The sequence below is a fragment of the Artemia franciscana genome, unplaced genomic scaffold (assembly GCF_032884065.1).
Source record: "Artemia franciscana unplaced genomic scaffold, ASM3288406v1 Scaffold_1635, whole genome shotgun sequence".
In the NCBI taxonomy this organism is placed as follows: domain Eukaryota; kingdom Metazoa; phylum Arthropoda; class Branchiopoda; order Anostraca; family Artemiidae; genus Artemia; species Artemia franciscana.
The window spans coordinates 1-23880 of NW_027062897.1; the positions used below are offsets into that span (position 1 = coordinate 1).

At 34.0% G+C, this 23880-nt stretch overlaps 1 protein-coding gene across 1 annotated transcript in view; it reads left to right on the top strand.

Moving 5' to 3' along the window:
* Window positions 1-11332: 11332 nt before the first annotated feature.
* The window catches only part of LOC136042635 (ras-related protein Rab-7a-like), a 29971-nt gene continuing 17423 nt past the window's right edge, over window positions 11333-23880 (top strand). Inside the window, exon 1 of the mRNA XM_065727599.1 lies at window positions 11333-11977. Coding sequence (XP_065583671.1) covers window positions 11519-11977 — 459 coding nt within the window. The 5' untranslated portion in view covers window positions 11333-11518. The remainder of the gene's footprint in view (window positions 11978-23880) is intronic.

Consider the following 23880-nt stretch of genomic DNA (forward strand, 5'->3'; position numbering starts at 1 on the left):
GTTATAACAAATATTTATGAAAAGGTCGAGACATTATACTTGATTATGCAGCAAATGTAAAATGATTTTTTTCCAGTTAAAGAACGCACGATATGTGAGACGGATATGCCAGGTTAGATACTATTATAAAAAAATTATCAAAGAACGATGTAAACTCCATTCTGCAAGAGACATACTCAATGCAAACAAAATAAGAAACAAAGTCGTCTCAGCTCTCTGAGCTTCAAGAAAAGATATGTACGAGAAAATTTAGTTTTTTTATTAGTTTTTAGTTTTTTTTCTTTTTAGTTTTTTTGTAGTTTTTACCTTTTTTTAGTTTTTTTAGTTTTTTTTTTACTTATGTCCTGGTCGTCCTTTATACTCCCTGTGTCCCGGTCGTCATTTGTGTCTCGTTGCTTTGTTGATGATGATTGCTAATCGAACATTCCTTGTGTCCCGGTCGCTTTCTCTTTGAGTATCCCGGTCGTCATTTATATTCCCTACTAGCTGATGGGGTGGCTTCACGCCACCCCAACACCTAGTTGGTGGGGGCGCTTCGCGCCCCCCAAGCCCCCCCCCCGCGCGTAAGTCGTTACGTGCCATATTAGTTACGCGCCATTGTAGTTGTGTCCGTATGTCCCACCTGTGAATATAGATAGATATATAAACATATGTTTTTAACTACGTAAAACTTGCAAATATACAACATTCTTTGCTGTCCCATTGTCTGTGCATATAAATAGATTGTCAGGTTTACCGACTCTTGAACATGCAACATATAATGGTCCATGGGAAAACAATCCGTATTCAGATCTATACCTCATGATTCTAATGATTGCCCCTGAGCTTTGTTGATGGTGATTGCTAATGGACCATTCCCTGTGTCGCCGTCGTCATTTATATATCCCCCTGTGCCCCCCGGCGTCCCCGTTGTCGTTGTTTCCCTGTGTCCCGGTCGTCATTTATATTCCCTGTTTCCCGGTCGTCATTTGTGTCCCGGTGTCCCAGTCTCTGATTTCTCTTTGAGTGTCCCGGGCGTCATTTATATTCCTTGTGTCCCGGTGTCCCGGTCGTCATTTATGTCCCGGTGTCCCGGTCTGTATATACATTCGTTTTTGAATTGGTGTTTTTTTTTAGTTTTTTACCTTTTTTTAGTTTTTTTAGTTATACCTCATGATTCTAATGATTGCCCTTGAGCTTTGTTGATGGTGATTGGCAATCGAACATTCCCTGTGTCCCCGTCGTCATTTATATGTTCCCCTGTGCCCCCCGGCGTCCCCGTTGTAGTTGTGTCCCTGTGTCCCGGTCGTTATTTATATTCCCTGTGTCCCGGTCGTCATTTGTATCCCGGTGTCCCGGTCTGTACATACATTCGTTTTTGAAATGGTATATGATGAAATAAATTTTTGTATTTTTCCTTTTTTCTTTTTAGTTTTTTTTTTGGTTTTTACTTTTATTTTTTTTTTTCTTTTTTCTTTTTAGTTTTTTTTTCATTTTTATTTTTTTTAGTTTTGATTTTCTCCTTTATTTTTCATTTTTTTTCCTTTTTTTATTTTTTTTTCTTTTTTAGTTTTTTTAGTTTTTTAGCTTTTTTACTTTTTTTATTAGTTTTAGTTTTTTTTTTTTGTTTTTTTTTTGTAGTTTTTACCTTTTTTTTAGTTTTTTTAGTTTTTTTACTTATGTCCTGGTCGTCATTTATACTCCCTGTGTCCCGGTCGTCATTTGTGTCCCTGTGCTTTGTTGATGGTGATTGCTAATCGAACATTCCTTGTGTCCCGGTCGCTTTCTCTATGAGTGTCCGTCATTTTTGTCCCGATGTCCCAGTCTGTAATTTAGTCAGTCGAAAACATGACGTCAGCCGACACAGAAACATGACGTCACCTGATCCACAGACACACAGACAACTTATTTTTATATATATAGATGTGCCGGTGTCCCGGTAGTCATTTGTGTCCCGATGTCCCGGTCTGTGATTTCGTCAGTGGAAAACATGACGTCACTCAACACACAAACATTACGTCGCCCGACAGACAGACACATCTACAGACAACTTATTTATATATATATATATATATATATATATATATATATATATATATATATATATATATATATATATATATATATATATATATATATATATATATATATATATATATATATATATATATATATATATATATATATAAATATTTATATATATATTTGTTCGTTCGCAGACGTTCCAGACTGAATCCGAGTGTTGTAAGCCAACCATCAAACGAACTGCATTATTTTGAATAAATAATGTTGTCCGGCTCGTACGAGCCGGACAACCGAAGCAAATGTACCAAGCCTAACGATACCACAATACAAAATATACGGATGGACAAAGGAAAAATAAAGAAGGCGAAAGACATAATGACTGCTCAAGTTTTATTATCATACCTAGATTACGAGAGAAAATTTTCACAGATTGTACATAAAACTTAAATGAAAAAATCTCATCAATAAAAACCCCCAGGTATTTAATAAATAAAACACGCTTTAAAATTCCACAAAGTAATACTATTTCATTAATCCTTGGATAATGGATGCTTCATTTCCTTGTTTTGATTTTGATATTGCTGCTGTGATACCAGTTTTGATACCTTAATGGACTTTTGATGTTGAAAAAAACTTAATTTTTTAATAAGGAATTGTTAAAAACGACCAGATATCAGTATTAAAAATTAAATGAAACCCAAAACTATCAGAAATTAAATAAACAACCAGCAAAAGTATAAAACAGGTAATAATATAAATGAATAAATTAAGCGTTAGGCAATTAATGCTTAATTTGAATATACAAATCAACCTTTAAACAATGAAAAATATTTTACTATTCAAGTATAAATGAAATCCAAAGTGAACAGAAATTAAAAAAACAATCAATGCAAACAAGCATACAATAGATAATAATATAAATCAGTAAATAAAGCTCAAAACGAGTGAAACTTCAATTAACAGTGTGCAAACAAAGGCTGAAACGAACAAAAATCACTGCAAATAAGAGTTTGGATATTTCTTCTTTCTCTCTCTGTAAGTCTAAAACCTTCTGCATCATTGGTGTTTTACTGAAAACGCTATAACAACAATAATATTTAATTATCACCCATACGATACAGAAAGTAAATATGGCGGAGTAAGAATAAATTTGAAACACAAAGAGAAAAACAAATATACACAAAAGATAAACTAAATCTATATATATATATATATATATATATATATATAAAATAAGTTGTCTGTGTGTGTGTGGGCCTGTCTGTCGAGTGACGTCATGTTTGTGTGTTGACTGACGTCATGTTTTCAACTGACGAAATTACAGATCGGGACATTGGGACACAAATGACGATCGGGACACCGGCACATAGGGAATATAAATGACGACACTCAAAGAGAAAGCGACCGGGACAAAAAGAATGTTCGATTAGCAATCATCATCAACAAAGCACCGGGACACAAATATCGACCGGGACACAGGGAGTATAAATGACGACCAGGACATAAGTAAAAACAAACTAAAAAAACTAAAAAAAAGGTAAAAACTACAAAAAAACTAGAAAGAAAAAAAACTAAAAACTAAAAAAAAACAAAAAAAATAAAAAACTAAAAAAACTAAAAAGGAAAAAATATAAAAAAGGAAAAAAAATGAAAAATAAAGGAGAAAAACAAAACTGAAAAAACAAATGTATATACAGACCGGGACACCGGGATACAAATGACGACCGGGACAGAGGGAATATAAATGACGACCGGGACACAGGGACACAACTACAACGGGGACACCGGGGGGCACAGGGGGATATAAATGACGACCGGGACACCGGGAAACAAGGAATATAAATGACGCCCGGGACACTCAAAGAGAAATCACAAGACTAGGACACCGGGAACCAAATAACGACCGGGACACAGGGACACAACTACAAAGGGGACGCCGAGGGGCACAGGGGGATATATAAATGACGACGGCGACACAGGGAATGGTCGATTAGTAATCACCATCAACAAAGCTCAAGGGCAATCATTAAAATCATGAGGTAAAGATCTGAATACGGATTGTATTCCCATGGACCATTATATGTTGCATGTTCAAGAGTCGGTAAACCTGACAATCTATTTATATGCACAGACATTGGGACAGCAAAGAATGTTGTATATTTGCAAGTTTTACGTAGTTAAAAAAATATATATATATATATATAAATATATATATACATATATATATATATATATATATATATATATATATATATATATATATATATATATATATATATATATATATATATATGTATATATATATATATATATATATATATATATATTCACAGGTGGGACATAGGGACACAACTACAATGGCGCGTAACTAATATGGCACGTAACGACTTACGCGTGCGGGGGGGCTTGGGGGGGGCGCGAAGCGCCCCCACCAATTAGGTGTTGGGGTGGCGCGAAGCCACCCCACTAGCAACAGCTAGTAAACAGATAAGACGGTGGTGAGGGGATAGGCGTTTAGAGCCTGTACTGGAGAGTATTCTGTGTAGAATTTCCAACTTTAAAGTTACACCAGGAACAGAAAATTTGCTAACAAGAATTAGGTTTTTTGTCTAAGGTGGATGATATAGAAGAGATTTACAAAAGTTGAATAGGTTTTCCGGATAGTGTAAACTAGCTCTCTTAATAAGGGGGGAAAGACCTGAAGCATAAAGGACAGTATGATACCAGAAAGTATAATAAAGTTTAGCCAGCGCACGTCTATTATAATTCTCTCTGTTTGCAACAATCTTTGCATAGCCAATCTGGATCTTTTTACTTATTAAATAAAAAAAATCTAGTTTTATGAACTAAAAGTAAGGACCGACATTAAAAATTAAAACGAACACAAATTACTCTGTATATGAAATGGGTTGTCCCCTCAGCAATCCCTCACTCTTTGCGGTAAAGTTTTTAATTGTTTTAAAAAGTAGAATTGTGGCAAAGAGTCAAACTTAAGCGTAAAGAGCGAGGGATTGCAGAGGGGACAGCAAATTTCGTTTACAGAGTAATTTGTGTTCGTTTTAGTTTTTAATGTCGCTGCTTACTTTTAGTTAAAAAAATTAGTTTTTTTATTTAATTTCTGAACGATTTTGAATTAATGCATGTTTGATTTTGGCTCTTCGTACATAAATTATTAAAATGAAATATGCATAATAATTCTTTTCTTTTTGGCTAAATGGCTTTCTCTTAGTTCTGATGAGACAATTTTGAGAAATTAGGGGTGGGGCAGGAGGCCTAGTTGCTCTCCAATTTCTAGGTTACTTAAAAAGGCAACTAGAACTTTTAATTTTTAACGAACGTTTTTATTAGTAAAAAAATTACGTAACTTAACAATTAATTTACGTAACAAACTTTTATATTCTTATATTTTTGAATACATATATTAGGGGGTTTGTCCCCTCGTTAATACCTCGCTCTTCACACTGAATATTAAATTTTGTCCAAATTGCTTAAGAATGACTCCTGAATCAGAAAGACATAGAATAAATAGTTGAAATTACTAAAAATACTTTAGCATAAAGAGCGAAGTATTTATCTCCTCCTAAATACCTCGCTCTTTATGCTAAAGTTTTTTTTAGAACACCTCATATGTGTAATAATGTGTAATTATGTGTAATTTTAATGCTACTCCTTACTTTCAATTGAAAAAACTTATTCATGTTTATATTTTCATCGTTTTTTTAATAGTAATGCTAGAAAATCCTGCGCCCTTTTCATCGAATTTTGCTTCACCCATGAAATATTCCTTCAAGCAAAGGTCCTCCCACATAGTCCCCTCCTCTCAACCCCACACCCAAACCAAAAAATCTCTCTGAAAACGTCAGTACACTTTCCAATAATCATTACTGTATGGAAACATTATCCAGTTTGAAACTTGCAGCCCCTCCCCCAGGGACTGTGGGGGCGTAAGTCATCCCCAAAGACATAGTTATTATGGTTTTCGACAATGCAAACAAAATGGCTATCTCAAAATTTTGATCAGTCGACTTTGAAAAAAAAAATGAGCGTAAAAGGGGGCCTAGGTGCCCTCCAATTTGTTTGGTCACTTAAAAAGGGCACTAGAACTTTTCATTTCTGTTAGAATGAGCCTTCTTGCAACACTCTAGGACCAATTGGTCGATACGATGACCCCTGGAAAAAAACAACAACAAAAAACAAACAAACAAAGGAACACGCACCTGTGATCTGTCTTCTGGCAAAAAATACGGAATTCCACATTTTTGTAGATTGGACCTTGAAATTTTTTCTATAGGGTTCTCTGATACGCTGAAAGTGATCGTGTGATTTTTGTGAAGATTCTGTGACGTTTAGGGGGTGTTTATCCTATTTTCCAAAAAAGGCAAATTTTCTCAAGCTCGTAACTTTTGATGACAAAGACTAAATTTGATGAAATTTATATATTTGAAATCAGGCTAAAAATCCAATTCTTTTTATATATCTTTTAGCATCGAAGTTCCGTTTTTTAGATTTTCGTTTACTATTGAGCCGAGTTGCTCCTTACTACAGTTCGTTACCACGAACTATTTGATATCACAAACAGTACACTGACTTTAGCTTGAGATATTATTAGTAATACAATCAACAAGAGGACACAATCAACTTGGCTGTAAGAGGATATACAACCAACGGATACAATCATAAAGCGGGATATTGAAGTTATTATAGTGAAGGGGATTAGCAAAAGTACAGTTATAGGGAAAAAACTCACATTTATGTATATTAAGTGAAAGGACAATATCACAAAAATCATCAGAGATTGTAGAGACAAATTGGGAATACCCTTTTTGGAACGACTAAACAGAAGCAAATCGTTATCCCAAGCAACATAAGAAACATCCACAAAAGTAAAAAGGTATGTATGTGAAAACGTAGCTTCCGCACTAGAAATACAAATTTTAAAACAATAGAGGACAGAACACCACCCTACCTAACTCTTCTTCTTTCCCTTATAATACTGTCTAGTGCAAATTTTAATTGAAGAACAGAATTTGAATATTGAAATCTAAGAAGTATTATAAGAGAAAGACTGACCCCAGAATTCTACATAGAAAAAGAAAAAAAATATTGGTAATTACATTTGAAAGATTTTCTTTTGTACTTATTATTGAAAATAAACATTAAAGTTTAGTAAAATTGTGGACTAATGAGTTTTCAGATGCTAATATCATTATACATCAAATATTCAGTTTACTTTATTAACTCTTTTTAAAATTGTTCAGTACGAATATGGTTTAAGTAAAAACAGGAGTTTGAATACTGCCTCTTTCCTTAACTATAAGAACCTAAAGCTTATTCCGTCCTTTTTACTGAAAACGAATAATATTACAAATATTTCCTTTTCTAGTTCTTACAGCATTAAAAATGAAAATAGAATTTCAGTGAAATAAAATCTTGAACAGATGGATCTATAAACAAATATATCATCATATATCAAATATTTTATTTGGTTTTGTTTATAACTTTACAAGACTGCTTAAGACACATATAGTTATCCCATATAGTTTAAATATCGGACTAGCAGGAAAATTCAGATATCTTTGGATTGACCGCTACATAAAAAGACATTAAATTGCATAAACAGCAAAAAACTGGTAATTACAAAAATAATTCTTTATATTTTAAGCAGTTTTTTACTGTTTACGCAATTTAGTGCATGTAGAGGTCCATTCAAAGATATTTGATTATTACCTTAAGTCCGATGTCTAAAGTATATGTTAAAACTATATGTGCTTTTGAAAGTATAAACAAAACCAAAATGAATATGTGATATATGATGATATATTTGTTCATAAACCATTCAGTTTATTGTTTTATTTCACTGCAATTTTATTTTCATTTTTAATTCTGTAAGAACTGGAAAAGGAAATAGTTGTAATATAAGTCGTTTTCAGTAAAAATGACGCAGTAGGCCTTAGGTTCTTACAGCTAAGGAAGGGGGCAGTATACAAACGCTTGTTTTTAGTGAAACCATATTTGTAATGAACAATTTTAGAAAGAGCTAATAAATTAAACTGAATATTTGATGTATAAAGATATTAATATCTGAAAGTTCAACTTTTAAAAAAAATATTTGATTATTGAAGCTAGTCCAATTTCTAACAACGATAGGTACCAAGCGTGAAACTTTCTGTTTTCTTTTTAAGGTTTTAGAATTGTTGCATCGAATCATCATTTTTAATACTTTAATAAATTGGGGGGGGGGGGCTTCCTAACAATATTATATAACTGGTTGCGTTCAAACCTGTAAGCATATTCATGTAGTGAATAAATATGATCTAACAAAAAAAAACACTAGTTTAAAATTTTCACGAATTTTCATTGTTTGACTTAAAATATTAAGACTATTGCTCAGTCACTTTAAATATTTTTTCAGATTACATAATAACTTTAGTGCTTCTGAACTGGACTCAAAAAATTATATCAGTTTTTTTCATATCTTAAAAAGACATTGTTTAACTTATAAGAAAAGAATATACAATATTGGCCTGTTGGCCTCAGACGGCTTGGTGCTAAGGTGAGTCCTTAGTAGTAGCAGTAGTATAAGAAAAGAAATTTGGTAATGATATTTTCTTATTATCATTTCCACTAAGCTTCAAACTTTTGGTTTTCTTCTTTAAAGTTTTGAATAGTTTTAATTCTTTGTTAAAATAAATAGAATTATTTTCGAAATTACCATTTTTTTTGCAGTTTACGCAATAATGTCTTATCATGCAGAGGTCCATTCAATGATATCTTATTTTTCCTGCAAGTCCGTTGTCCGAACTATATTTGAATTTATAAGTGTCTTGAAGAGTCTTCTAAAGTATAAACGAAATCAAATTGAATATTTGATACATAATGACATATTTGATGATAGATACATCAGTTCAAGATTTTATTTCACTGCAATTCTATTTTAATTTTGAATGCTGTTAGAACTGGAAAAAGAATTATTTGTAATATAATTTGTTTTCAGTGAAAACGACGCAGTAGCCTTTAGGTTCTTACAGTTAAGGACGGGGGTAGCATCCAAACCCTTGTTTTTAGTGCAACCATATTCGTGTTTAATAATTCTAGATAGAGCTAATAAATTAAAGGGAATATTCAATTTATAATGATATTAATATCTGAAAGCTCATCAGTTCATAATTTTACTGTAATTCTAATGTTTATTTTCAATATTAAGTACAAAAGAAAATGTTAGTAATATAATTACAAATATATTTTCCTTTTTTCTCTGTATAATTCTGGAATCAATATTTCTGTTACAATTCTTCTTAGATTTGGTATTCAAATTCTGTTCTTCAATTAAAATCTACACCAGACACTATTTTAAATGTAAGAAGAGTAGTTAGATAGGGTGTTGTTCTGTCCCCTACTCTTTTTAAGATTTGAATTTCTAATACGGTGGCTAAGATTTCACGTACATACCTTTGTGCTTTGGCGGAGGTTTCTTATCTTCCATATGCTGATGATTTACTTCTGATTAGCCGTTCCAAAAAGCCGTGTCAGCTTACTGTTTGTGATATAAGTAAAAAGATCCTGATTGGCTATGCAAAGATTGTTGCAAACACAGAGAATTATGATAGACGTGTGCTGGCTAAATTTTATTCTTCTTTCTGTTATTATACTCTCCTTTATGCCTCAGCTATTTCCACCATATTAAGGCAAATTTTGTGAATCTCTTCAATATCTTCCACCTGGGACAAAAGACTGAATTCTTATTAGCAAATTTTCAGTTCCTCATAAACTTTAAAGTTGGAAAATCTACACAGAAAACTTTTTAGTACTGATTTTGCGCGCCTATCCCCTCACCACCGTCTTATCCGTTTATTTCTTTATCTTTTGTGTATATTTGTTTTTCTCTTTGTGTTTCAAATTTATTCTTACTCCGCCATATTTACTTTCTGTATCGTATGTGTGATAAATAAATAATTATTATTATTATAGCGTTTTCAGTAAAACACCAATGATGCAAAAGGTTGTTTTTTTTTAACTTCTGTTCGTTTTGGGTTTCATTTATATTTCAATAGTAATATATTTTTTTTTTGTTTAAAGGTAGATTTTTATATTCGATTTAAGCATTAATTGCCATGTGATTTGTTTATTCAGTTACATTATTACTTGTCGTATATTTTTGCTGATTGTTTATTTAATTTTTTTTTCGTTTGAGCTTTCATTTACGTTTTAAAACTGATTTCTGGTCGTTTTGAGTTTGAATTTTTACAGGTGTGTATATGCTTATCTGAATTCTGAAATGGCCTTTACTTTTCTTTGAAAAACCTTCTTTTTAGGAGAAATATTTTTTTAAATTAGTTTTTGGTCGTTTTTGATTGCAAAAGTTTTGAGCATCTAATATCCTTGGATTAATGAAATTGTAACACATTGGAATTTTAAAGCGTGCTTTATCGATGAAATACCTGAGGGTTTATATTGATGATATTCTATCATTCAAATTTTATGCACAATCTCTGAGTAAAATTTTGTCTCGTAATCTAGATGGAATGAGAAAACTTAAGCATTTTCCCCTACAATGTCTTGCACCTTCTTTAGTTTTCGCTTGTCCATCCATGTATTTTGTATTTTAGTAGCGTTAAGCTTGGTATATTTCCTTCCATTGTCCGGACCGTACGAGCTCTTTAAAAATAATGTAGTTCGTTTGATGGTTAGCCTACAACCCTTGGATTTAGTCTCGAACGTCTACGAACGAATAAGGATACTACCAGCCACTAGACTATGAGAGTTATGTACTTTTTTGTTTATTTTTAGGCTGCATCATGGTACAAATCTTTCATGTTTTGAAAGTTTAGTTAATTTGAGATTTATGATACACAATTATGACATTCGATCTTCTGGAGAGATTAATATTCCATCGACTGGTTTGACCCGGTCGACGCTTTTTTTTTACTTCATAGGGGGATTAGAAGTTGGACTAATCTAGATCAAAGTTTAAGAAATAATAGTCATTTTTCTTTTTTCAAGAGATAAATAAAAGAAATTCTTTTTACTAAGTATGAATTTTAGTTCCTTTGTCCTTTTTTTCGGGGGGTGGGGTGTAAATGAATAATTGAGTATCTTATTTAGGCTTCTGGTGTATGATTTTATTAGTTTCATTGAATTTGTTTGTTGTAAAGCTTGTGGTGCCGATTAGGTCGCACTATTGGTTTTATCTCTTTCTTTCTTTGTCCTGTATTATTTTCTAATGTATTTTTGCAACCATTGGACAAGTATATATTTATATACTTGTCCAGTGGGGTTGGACATGCATACATTCATTCAAATTATGAACAGATATTTTTTTCATAGACTAACCTTGACTTGCAACAACCAAATACACGGATGCCCTGCCATTTTAGTACTGGAACAACTCGAGAATCATCTTTTGGAATGTAGCTTCGATCCTAAGAGACTTGTTAGTTGTAACTCTGGATGTGGAATTACAATATGCTTTGGTGAGCTTGCAAACCATAATTGTGTGCAAAGTTTGAGGCTCGAGATGAAAGAAACTTCCGAAATTCTCTTTGGACTGGTAGATGTCGAAACAGAAAATAAAAACAAAATATCAGAGATAGAATCAAAATTGGCTGAAAGTGCTCAAAGTTTGAAGTTTGAGATGTTGAAAATGTCAAAAGACCAAAGAGTCATGGCAACGAAATTGGAAAAAGTCGAAAAAGCAAATGAAGAAAATATTTCAAAGATACTTGGTACAAATACTAATCTAGATAAAAAATTGGAAAGAGTCAAAAAAGAAAATGTCATTGAAATGTCATTTTTAAAGTCAAAGATACTTGTTAATAATGCTAATCTAGTTAAAGAATTGGAAAGAGTCAAAAAAGCAAATGAAGACAAAATTTTAATGATTGAGTCGAAATATGAATTACTTTGGGCTGAAATGGCTAAAAATCAAATATCAATGTTGAATTTACTTCACGTAGAGAGTTCTACAATGAAACAGGTAAAGACACATTTTACTTTTACTTTTATTACTTTTATTTGAAAATGTTTTATTTTACTTTTTTCAGTTCCTAGTCTAATAACAACTTTGCAATTGTCCATTTTATTAGTTATTAGCAAATTTCTAAACAGTTACATTTTTAGTAGTTATATTTTTCCTAAAGAAATTCCTAACTCCTTGGACTGGTGGCTTGACTTCCAGAATAGTTAGATAAATCCTGAATCACATAGATCCTATGACCTCTTTTAGTGGCCTAATCTGTAAAAGAATAAGATACATGTTCAATAAACCCATCAAATTTTCCCACAAAAATGCTTACCCATGAAATGATAGGACTACTTTTTTTACTTTCCAAAGAGAAGCAACAAAATTTTTGATTTCAGAGTTGTGCCTCTGTTAATATGTAATGAAATCATGACTAATAGTAGAATAAATGCTAGAGTTTTTCTTATAATCATAATCCTTATATATATTAATTAGATATTAATAGAGTTTTTTTTAATTATGATCCCAAAATTTGCATTTTCGCGGCTGATATCTAGTTTCCAACAGTATTTTATTACTGCTGTCATATACCTAACAGCAAGAATTCCCTGTAAACGGAAGGAAGTTTTCCTTTGTTACATAATTTTCATTGTACCTTCTTTTATGAGGGAATGTTTGACCATCGAAGGGGCAGGAGCTGTTGACTGTCAGTAACCAGTCAATGTTTGTGTTAACAATCCGCAAGATAAATGGTGTGGATTTGTTTTCACGATGAACCTAAAAAACTATGTAATCAACGAGCTGTCGAATATTCAACCCATCTCCTTGTACGCCTTTGCACTCGGTGCAAAGATAAAAAATAATAAAAGATTGTAACAAAACCCACTAGAATAATAAAATCAAACTATAAATAAGAGTTAAGATACGGATAAATCCTTTTAATAGACAGCATTAAATTTCACTAGAAAACACTAGCCTATTTGTCAAATATATAAATTTGACTCTTTCTCACAACTCTACTTTGTAAAAAAATGAAAACTTTAGCGTAAAGAGCGATGCGTTGAGGAGGGGACAACCCCTTTCATAAACAGAATAATTTCTGTTTGTTTTAAGTTTCAATATCACTCCCTGCTTGTAGTTACAAAACTTCTTTTTATTATTTAGATTTCTGACCGTTTATTACTTAATGCATGTATAATTTTGAATAATTACACTCTTGAATAATTAAAACGGAATTTGTATAATTTTTTTTTCTAAATGGCTTTCTCATAGTTTGGATTGGATGATTTTGATAAGAAAAGGGGTAGGGAGTTTTTTTTTAATAATGCCAGAAAGTCCTGCGGCCACTTCATGGAATTTTCTTCCCTCATGACAAATTCCTCCATGGAGCGTTAATACATTATAACCCCCTCCCTCGAGCCCCCTTTAATTTGAAAAAGTCTCCCTGAAAACCTCTTTACACGTCCCAATAATCATTACTATATGTAAACAATGGTCGAAGTTTGTAACTTGCAGACCCTCCCCCAGGGACTTTAGGGGAGTAAGTCGTCCCTAAAGACACAATTATTAGGTTTTTTGACTATGCTGAACAAAATGGCTATCTCAAAATTTTATCCAGTGACATTGGGAAAAAATTAGCGTGGCAGGAGGCCTAGGTACCCTCCAATTTCTTTTGGTACCTTAAAAAGGGCACTAGAACTTTTAATTTCCGTTATAATGATCCCTCTCACGATATTCTAGGACCACTGGGTCAATACGATTACCCCTGGGGAAAAGAAGAAGAAGAAAAAAACAAATACACACATCCCCGATCTGTCTTTTGGGGGAAAAAAAAATACAAATTCCACATTTCTGTATGTAGGAGCTTGAAACTTCTACAGTAGTATTTTCTGATACGCTAAATCTGATGGTGCGATTTTGGTTAAGATTCTTTGATTTTTCGGCGTTGTTTCTTCCTATTTTCTAAAATAAGGTAAATTTTCTCAGGTTCTTAACTTTTAGTAGGTAAAATTAATCTTAATTAAACTTATATATTTAGAATCAGTGTAAAAATGTGATTCTTTTGACGTAACCATTGTTTAGAGTTTTGGTTACTGTTGAGCCGGGTCGCTTCTTACTACAGTTCGTTACCGCGAACTGTTCTTTAACTGATTCTCTAAAAGTTCCAACTTTATAGAGCGTTGCAGAGGACTGAAAACTAATAGAAAAGGTAAAGGAAAAAAATGTTGCTTTGTATATCGGAACAACAGTCGATTCATAACATATTCCTTCTTCAAAACTTAGTGGCCTCTAAGAGAGGGCAATACCCGAATCCATTCTTGAATTACACCCTTATGACAATCTGCATGCGCATGGTATACTTTTCTTTTAGTTCCCATACCCCTTAATATCCCATCAACATTTTAGGAGCTGGTTTTCCCCCTGCAAAATTCCTCCACCCCCCAGAAAATTTCCCCTGGGAAATTCCTACCCAGAAAATTCCCTCCACAAAAAATCCCACCCCATGGGAAATTACGACTGAAGATCTTCCCTTCGGAAAAATCTTCGTTGAAAATCCCCTCCGGGAAATTTCCCCACACACAGAATTAAGCAACCAAACAAAAAGTACAAAGTAGGTAGTTCAAAATATCCATCAGCCTCATGAAAAGTTATTAGCCTGAGAAGTTTCCTCATTTCCAAAAAAAAAATCCTGAAAAGCATATTTTGGCCCCATAAGAACCAAGTTGCTATCAATTTAAAATTTCGAGGATGTCAATTGATTCAAAAGTCAAGTTGGGAAATTGGTAACGTGGACTAATATCCAAATTTTAGATTTAACCCGGTAGATTAAAAACAATCATTAAAATATGTTTGGTGATGGATTCTAGTTCAACAGGTACTAGAAATGAGGGGCGGTGGGACATTGTTTAGTCTGAGGGGGGAACCTTATGTCTGAAAGAGCCTATTTCAATGCCAACTTTGCTTTATCTCCTTGAGTCCTTGGAAAAGTATAGAAAACTTTTTTAATTACCCATACATTATTCCTTAATTACCCACACGTCTAAAATACGACTAAAAAGGAAGAATTTATGCAGTCTTTTAGTTGGGTATGGCCTACTTTCGCAAAGATAGTGCATTTTTTCTTTTAAACACACGAAAATAGAAATAAATACTAAGTGTTCCTTAATTACCCATATATTACCACAAAAACGAAAGAATTTATGTACTCTTTCGGGTAGAAACAGCTAAGTTTTGCAACTACTGTACATTTTCTAAAGACACGCAAAAATATAAATAAATACTGTGTGCTCCTCAATTACCCATGCATTACGACTAAAAAGGAAAAATTTATGAACTCTCTCGGTTAGCTATTGCTAAGTTTTGAAAAGACAGTGCCCCCAGTCATAACTTACAAACCTTTCCACCAGACTCGGGGGGCGGGGGGTGTGTTAGCCCCCTATTTATCTGATCTTTGGACTAATCTAAACTAAATAACTATCTCGAAGTTTTGATCGGGTGCAGTTGGAGAAAAGTTGGTGCAGGGGCATATGCCTTCTGATCACTATTGACTCTTAAAAATGGAACTAGATTTTTCAATTTCCGATGAAATGATCCTCCTCTAAAGTTTATACAACCACTCCCTACATAAGAGCCTTATCTGCCTCCGAGGCATAACTTTCAAAACTTTCTCCCGGGCCATAGGAGGTTGTGTCTTCCCTGGAGTTTTTGTTGTCTGATATTTGAACAATATAGGACATTTTGATGGGATACATTTTGGAAAATAGGGCTGGGGGGTAGCTAATAGCACTCTTATCACTTTTTACACTCAAAAAGTTTACTAGAACTTTCGATTTCTAATTATTTGAGTTCCTTCTGAAGTTTATACAACCATCTCCTTTCCGCAAGAACATCATGTAACCCCGGCCATAGCTTACAGCACTTGCCCAAGGGATCGAGGGGCTGTGTTGACCCGGGCTTCTGTTATCTGCTGTTTGAACTAATTTTAACAAAATAGTTTGAACTATTTTGGACAAAACTCCTTGGGGGAGCTAATTGTCCTCCGATCACTTTTGACTCTTAAAATGGGCACTAGACCTTCTGATTTTGAATCGAATGACTCCCCTCAAAGGTTTATACGACCTTCCCTTCCGTATGAAATGCCTCTAGAAAAAAAATAATCGTAGGCAGCACAATAGTGCTCCTTAAGTCAAGAATTGTTAGCATAAGATACATTAGCACAAGATTATTAGTCAAGATATTAGAACAATGTATTGTTATTATATTTTTTTTAGACCAGGACGCTTTGTATAGAAGTAGTTCAGAAAATTCTAATAGGACTCATGATTTGAAATTGAGAGGGATAGTACCCATTTTAATAGTTTGGGGAAGTGTTCCCCAAATACTTACCATAAAAATTTGAAGATATCCATTTTGTTCAACGTAGCTAAAAGGTCCAAAAATTATGTCTTTGAGAATGAAAACCCCCTCCCTTACAGTCCTCAAAGCAAAGGTTTCAAGTTATACCCTTGGGGCGAAAAAGAGATTTTTTTTAGAAAACGTGGTCGTACAAACTTTGAAGAGGGCTCATTGGGCTGGTAAACAGAAGCGCTAGTGTCGTTTTTATGAGTCAAAATGACTTGAGGGTATTTACCCCAGTCGAATGTTTTTGTGCCACACACACACACACACATATATATATACTTATATGTATATATATATATATATATATATATATATATATATATATATATATATATATATATATATATATATATATATATATATATATATATATATATATATGTATACATCGGATTTTCCTGAAATGTATCTAAGGGAAATTTTGATATAGCCATTTTATTCAAAATAGTCCAGATATTATATGACAAGGCCTTTGGGGTTAAGACAAGCCCCTGAGCCTGGGAGTAGTGATTTACCCTTTTAAGAGAGCAAAAGCAATGAAGAGTAACTATTACCCTCCCTAACAACACCTGTTTCACCAAACAAATTTGATTGTAATCATGAAATAGCGATTTTGTTCAAAATAGTGCAAAGAACATACAACATTGCCTCTTGGGTTGATACAACCCCTGTGCCCTGAGGATGGGGCTATAAGTCATTCCCTGTGGGCATGTATTTTTTTGGATTGAGATTAACGTCAGATGTGGGTCATTTAATTTGAAAGTAGAAGTTATAGTGCCCTTTCTAAGAGTTAAAAGTGATTTGAGGGCAACCAGCCCTTCCCCCACGTCCATAATTTCCCAAAAACATCCAATCAAAATCTGGAGATATCACTTTTTGTTCATCGTGGCTAGAGGGTCTGGAAACTATGACCTTGGGGAAGAAACACTGCCCCCATAGCCCCCAGGGCAAGGGTTAAAAGTTAAGCCCCGGAAGAATGTAGCTTGTTTTATAGAATGGGCGGTATTATAAGCTCCAGATGGAGCTTATTGGACTGGTATGCAAAAGTTCAATCAGGGGTAATCAGAGGCTCATTTGATTCGAAATTGAAAGGGCTAGTGCCCTCTTAAGAGTTAAAAGTGATTTGAGAGCTGCCAGCCCCCCTCCCCAATTACATTTCTTTTCACCAAACGCAATCTGAATGAAAACCCCCAGGAGATATTAGACAAGGGCTTTAAGGCTATAAATTTCCCCACCTCCCTCTCCCAGACTGTACTGTAACTATAAGGTTTTAGTGAATGGGTAGTCGTATAAAATTCAAATTAGGTCTCATTTGATTAAAAACTTGAAGTTAGAGTGCTGTTTTTAAGAGTCAAAGTGATATGAGAGTATGCAACTCTCCCCCCGCCCATCATTTCTAAAAAAAAACATACATACAAAGTTTTGAGACACTAATTTGTCAGCATTGCCGAAAGGCTAAGTAATTATGATTTTGGGGATATCAACCCACCCCACCTCCACTCTCCCTGAAGTCTCTGGACATGGGCTGTGATTTAAGCAACTTGTTCATTGTTTACCTATAGTATGTGTTATCGAGAAAATGTGTGCATGTTTGACTTCTACTTTCCCAAAATACGAAGGGAATTAAGATGAGTCTTTCAAGGAATGTTGAGGGGAGTGTTGAACTAGATCAAAACATGATATGAGCATGAGGGTTGTCAAAAGGGTTTAACTCAGGAATGACTGGGTATATTTGGAACTTTTAAGAAATGATAAGGGAGGTGATCAATAAAACAAAATGGCAATATTTGCCAGCCACTACTAATACAGCTACAGCTGTTTCTACTGCTACCACAATTACTATTACTGCTACTAATACTATCACTAAAACTACTACTTCTTTAGCTAGTACCGCTAAGGTTGAGGATATTAAAAAAAACATCTGAGGAGAGGTTGAGGGGAAGGTAGAACTAAATCAAAACATATTATGTGTATGGAGATTGCTGATACAGGTTTATAAGCAATATTTTTGGAATGGCTTATCGTATCAATAGGAAAATTCAGGGGTATCATGAGTGGGATTTCCAGGTTACCGAAAGGCAAAATGTGCCTGCTACAAGTGCTACTAGTACTGCTGCTACTGCTACTGTTAGCACCAAACATAATACACTATTACTCCTACTGCGGTTCCTACTACTACCATCACCACTATGATACAAGTACAACTTAGGCCACACGTATTAAGGTGAAAATTTGACAGAATCTGGAGAAGGAATTTAAAATAAATAAAGAAACTTATGCTTTGACAAAATAATTGTCAAAAGGGTGTATCTCAAGAATGGATTTGAGTATTAAGTCGGAACTTTCAGAGAATTCTCAAGGGGGAAGATCAATTGACGAAAAGGTAATATATACATGTATTAATACCCCTTACTTAGTTTAAGAATATAGATTAGAACCCAAAATTTTAATTCTCAAGCCCAAAAGCTGAAAAACTGGAGAAATATTCCAAGTATTAACAAATAGTAGAACTTCGGCAATCAAAACAAACGGAAATTAACTAAATAAAGGCTTTCCAAATAAGAAGTTTTTCAGAGAAAACCAAAGAGCTAATTAAAGTTTCAAAAAAGAATGGTAATTCAAAGTTAAAAGATCAGAAGTTACTGCTACAGAACGAATGAAACAAAAAGCAAGTAAAAATTAATATAAATAATCTCATCAAACATAAATTGAATGAAAATTAATACTCAAAGTAAACTTAAAACAAACAGAAATTACTGCAAAGAAGTATTTGAGTACTGCCCCCACCCTCTAATCACAATCCTTCAAAAGTCTATTGTGTCATTTTTGCTCTACTGAGAACAAAACAAATTTTTAAATCTTTCTATAATTATAATATTGAAGGAAAGGTCATACTATGTTGAATCTGAATTTGGCGAGAATTATAATTCAATTAACAATGTTTTATAGTATTTTTAAATTTTATCTTCATTAGTTCTTTCCTGGTGTCTTCTTTTTCATAGTGATTTTTTTTTTTATTCAGTGTTTTGAAAAATTAAAGTGCTCTGTTCAAATAGATATAGTTTTCAATTAAATGCCACATACTTTAAAAGCTTTAAAAGTGCTTAAAATTTTAAAATACTTTAAAAGTTTGACTTGAGTATTCATTTTAATTTCTATTTGTTTTTGCATTTGTTTCTTTGTCATATCTGTTATCTTGCTGTTTATGAAACAATTTATTTTAATTAAAGTTTGATTCGTCATAGGACTTATTTCTAATTGTCTTGAGTTTTATTACGGTTCTTTACTGTTTTCTTTACTGTTCTCTGAAATGCTTATTTTTTAGGGAGTTTTCTTTTTAGGAATTATACTCAAGTCTAGGGTCTATTATAGTTTAGGTCCTAAATAGTAGTAGTTAGGTGTACTAAATTCAGAGACAAGTTAGTTTAGAAGATTCTTATTAGCACCAAAAGCTGCTGCATTAAAGAAGTTAAGTTTAAATTAGATTTAAACCCAAAAATAGGATCTTATTACATTTTTTTAAACACCAAACTCTACTCCTCCATTTAATACACCGACTTTTCACAAATTTATGGAGGTTGGGACACGTGAAATAGGTTTTTATAAAACATTTTACAGCTCAAAAAATGGCACTGGAAGCATTTTCTACCTCATACCCTCACTCCTTCCTTGCCTATAAGCTTGGAAATATTCTAGTAACAGCTTCTAACTTAAAACAAAACTTGTGTTTAACTGTGAATATTAGTTGAATATTGGTTGAATCCTGGGAACAAGGAGCAAAGTCCAAGAGAAACAGCCTGTAAGCCAGTGGTGTCAATTCGCAGAAATAAGGAGATTGAGGGATTTTGTTGTTGTTGTTTTTTTTGAAAGTAATTATGAAAAAAATTCAAAGGAAATACCAAAAAAGAAGTATTCTTGAAAATTAAGAGGGGGCAAAAAAGAGGGAGGCCAGTGCCCCCGCCCCTCAGCTGATGCCACTGCATTAGGTCAAGATTTTTTCAATCAAGACATTTTTTCTTATTGACTTGTTATTTCAAAATCTTTAAAGCCTTGCAAATAGGGCAGGGGCAAAAGCTAAAACACAAAAATAATTGAATCCTAATAGTTTTCTCCATAATATTACGAATTTTAAATTTCAAGTTTCAGTTTATTTGGGTTTGTCCTGTTTGTGAGAATCATAATTGCAAAAGAAGAAAAAAGAATCCAATTTTGCAATCTATGTTAGCCTATATAAATTTGATATTGTGACCACATTGCTAGGCTCAAGCCCAAAGTCCGTTTCTCAATGAATCCATGTACTCTATGCCTTGCATTTTTGATAATTTTAATACAGTCGATTGTACAAATGCTTTGCAGTTATGTAGGCCAAATTTTTCTTGGTGAAGTGGGGGCTCAGTATCCACCATGCACAGCAGAATAAACATTATAGCACAATTTTGACCCAAAAAAGATAAATAATACCTACTTTTCCTCCTAAGAGTTGGTAGTGAAGTTACCCAGGTGCGACAATTTAAGAAAATGTAGGGGAATAGGCAACTACATTTTTGAAAATCTAGCGGGGCCTTTTTTAATTTTCTCAGCAAAAAATGAAAATATCTTCAAAACCTTGAATAATATCATAAACAACAAGAGCTAAGAGCTCATATGGCACTTGTGACAAGGCGAGAAGAGCTAAGAGCCAAGAGATCATATGGTATGAGCTCTAAAAAAATTCTATGAATCAATAGATTGATTTAAAAAGGAAAATAAGAGGCTTAATGCCGATCAGGATTTAAAATAAGAGCTCTGAGTCACGATGTCCTTCTAAATATCAAAATTCATCAAGATCCGATCACCCACTCGTAAGTTATAAATACCTAATTATTTCTAATTTTTCCTCTCCCTTTAGCCCCCCAGATGGTCGAATCTGGGAAAACGACTTTATCAAGTCAAATTGTGCAGCTCCCTGACACGCCTATTAATTTTCATCTTCCTAGCACGTCCAGAAGCACCAAACTTGCCAAATCACTGAACCCCTCCCCCCAACTCCCCCAAAGAGAGCGAATCCAGTACGATTCTGTCAATTACGTATCAAGGACATTTGTTTATTCTATCTACCAAGCTTCATCCCGATTCCTACACTCCAAGTGTTTTTCCAAGATTTCCCCCTCCAACTCCCCCCAATGTCAAACGATCTGCTCAGGATTTGAAATAAGAGCTCTTAGACATAAATTCTTTCTAAAAATCAAATTTCATTAAGATCCGATCATCTATTCGTAAGATAAAAATACCCCTATTTTCACGTTTTCCAAGAATTCTAGTTTCCCCTCCAACTCCCCCCCAACGTTACAGGATCTGATCGGAATTTAAAATAAGAACTTTAAAGCACAAGATCCTTCTAAATATCAAATTTCATTAAGATCTGGTCACCATTTCGTAAGTTACAAATACCTCAATTTTCAAAATTACCCCCCCCCCTCCAATTCCACCAAAGAGAGCAGGTCCGGTCCGGTTATGTCAGTGACATATCTTTGACAGGTTTTATTCTTCCCCTCCAGTTTCATCCTGATCGCACCGCTTTAAGTATTTTCTAAGATTTCTGGCCCCCCCCCCCAACTACCCCCCAATTACGCTTGATCCAGTTGAGATTGAAGATAAGAGATCTGAGTTACGAGGTTGTTCTAAATATGAAGTTTCATGAAGATCCGATCACTCATTCGTAAGTTAAAAATACGTCATTTTTTCTTATTTTTCCGAATTAATCCCCCCCCCCCAATAGATCGGATCCGTTCCAATTATGTAAATCACGTTTGTAAGACTTCTACTTATCTTTCCCACCAAGTTTCATCCCGATCCCTCCAATCTAAGCGTTTTCCATGATTTTAGGTTCCCCCCCAAACTTCCCCCAACGTCACCAGATCCAGTCAGGATTTAAAATAAGAGCTTTGAGACACGATATCCTTCTAAATATCAAATTTCATTGAGATCCGATAACCCGTTCGTAAGTTAAAAATACCTCATTTTTTCTAATTTATCAGAATTAACCCCTCCCCCAACTACCCCAAAGAGAGCGCATCTGTTTTGGTTATGTCAATCATGGATCTAGGACTCGTGATTATTTTTTCCACCAAGTTTCATCCAGATCCCTCCACTTTAAGTGTTTTTCAAGTTTTAGGTTTCCCCTTCCCAACTCTCCCCCCCCCCCCCAATGTCACCAGATCTGGTCGGGTTTAAAATAAAAGCTCTGAGCCACGATATCCTTCTAAATATAAAATTTCATTGAGATCCAATCACCTGTTCGTAAGTTAAAAATACCTCATTTTTTCTAATTTTTCGGAATTCACCCCCCCCCCCAACTACCCCAAAGAGAGCGGATCCGTTCCTATTATGTCAATCATGTATCTGGGACTTGTTCTTATTTTTCTCATCAAGTTTCATCCCGATCCTTCCACTCTAACTGTTTTCCAAGATTTTAGGTTTCCCCCCTCCAACTCCCCCCAATGTCATCAGATCCGGTCGGGATTTAAAATAAGAGCTCTGAGACACAATATCATTCTAAACATCAGATTTCATAAAAATGCCAACACCCATTCATAAGTTAAAAATACTTCATTTTTTCTATTTTTTCCGAATTAACTGGCCCCCCACTCCCACCCCAGATGGTCAAATTGGAAAAACAACTATTTCTAATTTAAGTTCGTCCTGTCCCTGATACGCCTGCCAAATTTCATCGTCCTAGCTTACCTAGAAGCGCCTAAAGTAGCAAAACCGGGACCGACAGACAGACCGACAGACAGACAGACCGACAGACAGACCGACAGAATTGGCGATTGCTATATGTAACTTAGTTAATACCAAGTGCCATAAAAAATGGCAAAAATATAACAATGCTTCAGAGCTTGTGCGGGATATTTCTTCTTGAGACCTCTTAAAGCTCTTTTACAAGTTATTACAAGAAAAAATACAAAATGAACATTTAGCAGAAAAATGTCTGGTAGTTATTTTAAGATATAGACTATAAAAATCCAGTTCAGCTTACTATGGACTCAGGCTAAGACCCAGTGGCATAAATGGGGGGGGAGGGGGGCATTTGAACACCCCTCCCAATTGTTGATTTCTTGAGCTATACTGTTTGAAAAATTATGTTGTTTGGCATTTTCATTGATGAAATCAACAAAGTTGCCCACGCCGAGATTTTTAAGATTCTCCCCTCCCCTTCTGAATTCTGTGAAATGGAGCTGCTGTATTGAACCTTGTAAGACCGATTACATGTTTTCAAAATGAAAAATTATTTTCATTAATGTTGCCAAAGTAGGGGTCAGCACCATTTCTGTTTTTGGCTAAAAGAAAAACGGTAAAAGACAGAAATATAAAATAACAAGAAAATAAAAACGAAAAAAAACAGAGAACAAAAAATATAAATACCGTTTCTGTTTTCACTGAGAACAGAAATGACTTTTTTTACTTGAAAAAGGCTGTTTTAACAGATATTTCTTTTTTTTAGGTTAATGAAAGTAAAGTGAACATTAATTAATATA